The 3,856-nt window shown below is 38.2% G+C and overlaps 1 protein-coding gene across 1 annotated transcript; it reads right to left on the reverse strand.

The window, feature by feature from the left end:
* Positions 1–452: 452 nt before the first annotated feature.
* LOC112309359 (large ribosomal subunit protein eL21-like) lies at positions 453–975 on the reverse strand. Its single transcript, XM_045199559.3, has one exon. It carries the CDS (start codon positions 946–948, stop codon positions 466–468), a length of 483 nt encoding a protein of 160 aa, XP_045055494.2. The 5' UTR covers positions 949–975; the 3' UTR covers positions 453–465.
* Positions 976–3,856: the final 2,881 nt, after the last annotated feature.

A 3,856-nucleotide genomic window follows, 5' to 3' on the forward strand; every position in this document is an offset into this window, starting at 1 on the left:
GCCAACACAGGGACTTACCAAAATTTTTATCATTTGATAGATGAAAAATGCTATCTTATTATAGTTTTAATATGCATATAGTGAAGATGTTTCCAAATATTTAAGAATCATTTACATCTCCCTTTATACTAGCTTTCTGTCTTTCCTAATAGGTGAGAAATGCCTTGGCAAATATTTTCTGTCCAGTTAATGGCATTATTTTTCTGCATTCACACCCAACAGTAACAATAAATATAGATTTATAGAATCAGGTGATTTATTTTGAAATGAAAGGGCCAAAAAGTGAACTTCAGCACATGGGTGATTTACATTTTTATTATAAATATTTAACCCTGGTTAAATGGATACATTATATTTCACAATTATCTCTTCATGCTATAAAATGATAGAATTATTCAGTATTTTATCTATTGTCAAAAATTTTGTTTTAATCAGTATAAAAGTCTTTTATTTTTTTCACACTTATCATGCCATGAATTCATAGGGAATGGGTTCCAACAGCTCAGGTCCCTTTCCATTAGTTCTCACCAAGTGTGCTTCTCTGCGTGGAGCAGGCTGCCGCTTCAGTTGAACCCAGGTACCTTTCTCTTTGGCTTCCTTCTTTTTTTGATCATTTTCCTTCACACGTTTCAGGAAGCTATCTCGACTCTTTGAGTGCTTAATACGCTCAATTCGTACATTAATTCTCTTGGCAAGAATCTTGCCCTTAACTTGTTTGTTTACGACAATGCCCACCGCATGCTGGGTAACACTGTAGACTCTTCCAGGTTTTCCATGGTAACATTTGTGGGGCATTCCTTTCTGAACAGTGCCCATTCCCTTGCTGTCTACAATGTCACCTTTCTTGTAGATTCGCATGTATGTAGCCAAAGGAACAACTCCATGTTTTCTAAAAGGCCTAGAGAACATATAACAGGTACCTCTCCTCTTTCCCTTTGTGTTAGTCATTTTGGTGAATTACTGGAGGATGGCGGTTCAGGCTTATTGTCAAATATTTTTAATGGAATATAAACATTTTATAATTTTACTTTCTATGATGCTCTAATTGAAGATAGAATAGTTTTGCTTTTCTTCCTTCACCTCATACTTTGTAACTGACAGACTTCATTGCCCAAAGCTCTTTGGCAACCAAACAAATATACAAATAATGCCTCCAGGTCAAAGTAAATCAAATTGAGCGCCTGAGCCAATTATCCAGATCTGTCCCCCTGCCGCTTGCTCACCCCGCCAGATCTGGGCAATGGTTCCAGTTGCCCTGAAGGCAGGAGCAAGAATTCTGTTTGTTGATTCACTGCATAAAGATCCGTACACCCCAAACACCCCGTGCCTTTGAATCTGGTAACCAAGGGCCTGACTACACTGGTGGCTTTTACACTGAAATGAGGCCATTGCTTATTAGTTAGGCATTCCTTTAAGGCAATGAACAGTATGTACTTCTTCTGAGAGGAATACAGTGCTTTGAACACAAAAGACAGATACTTGCATAAATGTTTGATTTATCAAGAAAGCTTTTGAAAGCAGGTAATCATTTAAAAATGTTCATTTAGTAAACATTTTAACTTATAAATGTACATTCAACTTATCAATCTTTTGTGTAGGGCCAACGCCTTTTCTTCATTCATTCAATAAATATTTATTAAACTCTTAACTACCACAAGTTAGAGATAAAACAATAAGCAAGACAAAAATCGCCATCCATATATGCCTGCTTAGCAGTGCGGTGGGAGTATGTGGGGTCGTGTGAGTGCTCCTGCAGACTTCCTGCGACAGGGAACATCACCGAGGCCCAGCTTTTCGTTTGTGCCCTCCCTCCCTTCCTCCTTGTCCTCAAATACTTATATAATCCCTCTAATAACCAGGCTCTCTGGGAGTTGAAGCTACTGTGATAAACAAGGCATAATTGTTGCTTTAAAGGAATGTCTAAATTTGGGAACACAGACAGCTATTGATAAATGAGTAATTATAATGTGTATAATATTTAGATGCATACTAGAGATATAAATGGTGTATTAGGAGAGTCCTTTAGAGGAAGTGATTGCCTGTGTTTGGAAGAATTAGAGAAGTGTTCTTACAGAAGGTACTATTGAATTGAGTTTTGGACAGTTTGGAAAATTTGTAAGGAAGAGAAGAGGTTTTAAAGATTGTCTCCTCAAAATGAAATTTCCTGAAAGTTTTATATTTCAGCAGACAGTAATTGGGCACTTTCTTGTGCCAGGTGCTAAGTAATAGAGAAGAAATTTAGAAAACAAATCACAGTTAAATGAAGCAATTGTTCTTAATTTATTTTTAAAAGATTTTGTTTATTTTTAGAGAGAGGGAAAGGGAAGGAGAAAGAGAGGGAGAGAAACGTCAATGTGTGGTTGCCTCTTGCATGCCTCCTATTGGGGATCTGGCCTGCAACCCAGGAATGTGCCCTGACTGGAAATCAAACTGGTGACCCTTTGGTTCAAAGGCCAGTGCTCAATCCACTGAGCTACACCAGCCAGGGCCAACATTTCATTCTTTAAAGTGTATTTCTCCTTCTTCCCCTTCTTTTTCCTCTTCTTGTTCTCCTTCCTCCTCCTCTGCCTCTTCCTCTTCCTCTTCCTCCAGCACCCCCCTCTTCTCCTTCTTCTTCTTCCTCTTTCTCTTCTCTTCCTCCTCCCTCTCCCCCTCCTCCTACTCTTGCTCTACCTCCTCCTCCTCCTTTTGGTCTAAATCATTTAAACTCATTTAAAATGATTTCTATGTTGTTGTTGTTTTTTTATGTTTACTGTCTCTTTAAGTTCTCACTGAGATCATCCATTCTTCCCTTAAGGTCCTTGAGCATCCTCGTAACCATTGTTTTGAACTTTGTATCTGATACATTTCATTTAATTCATTTTCTGGGGATTTCTTTTGTTCCTTAATTTGGGGCATGTGTCTTTGTCTCTCCACTTTGTCTGACTTTTTGTGTGTGTTTCTATGTATCAGGCAGATTTGCTAAGACTCCCAAACTTGTCTGGGAGTTTTATGTTTGAGGTGTCTTGATGGGCTTGGTGGAGCCATTTCCAGGTTACCTGAGCTAGGCGCTCCAGGAATGTCTGTTGTATGGGTTTGTGCACTTTCCTGGTGTAGTTGAGTTTTGAATGCTGTTGACTTGTTAATGAGAGGGGTTAGCCCTCAAGTGACTAACTGTAAGAATAGACCTGTATCACAGAATATGAACTGCTGTGTAGGGGTTGCACCCTGAGGTGGAGTTATTTCCAGCAGGTTCTGTTGCCTGCTGGGATCTCCTTTTGGGTGTGCTGCTTTTGTGGTTAGTTGGGTGGAGCTCTGGTGTGGTCTGAAGCTCACCACTGGTTGTGTTGGTTCCGGGTCCACTTGGACAGGGTTCTGGTTTGGTGCTGGGAGGTGGTGAGTGTAATTTCCACTTACCCTGCAACCATCTTGGAGTCTTGAATTAGTACTCTCTAGTGGTACTCTTTAATTTCAAGTAGGTTACTGGGAAAAATGCAGTAACCTATAGAATATGCAGTTATATATTTTCTATTTTCAAGGAAACTTTTAGAATGGGTATAAAATGGTGGATTAATCAACACAAAACTGAGTTTAGTTATTAAAATAGTTCAATTTTCTGTTACAAACATTTATCATAAATTAAATGAAGTTATCTTTAACAAATATATACATTTTGTTTAATCACAAGATTTAAAATCAAATTGAAATTTCTGGGAAATTGTACAAAAATTTGTTAAAACGGTTATATAGATTTTCAACTTGTCATTAAATATCAATAAGTGTAGATAAGAATTGTCAACATGGTAACATCCATGGATGGTAGAGGTGACTAGAGGGTGAGGCTGAAGACCTTTTGAAGAAAATTTATAAGCCAGGT

Source organism: Desmodus rotundus, chromosome 3 (assembly GCF_022682495.2).
Source record: "Desmodus rotundus isolate HL8 chromosome 3, HLdesRot8A.1, whole genome shotgun sequence".
NCBI classification, from domain to species: domain Eukaryota; kingdom Metazoa; phylum Chordata; class Mammalia; order Chiroptera; family Phyllostomidae; genus Desmodus; species Desmodus rotundus.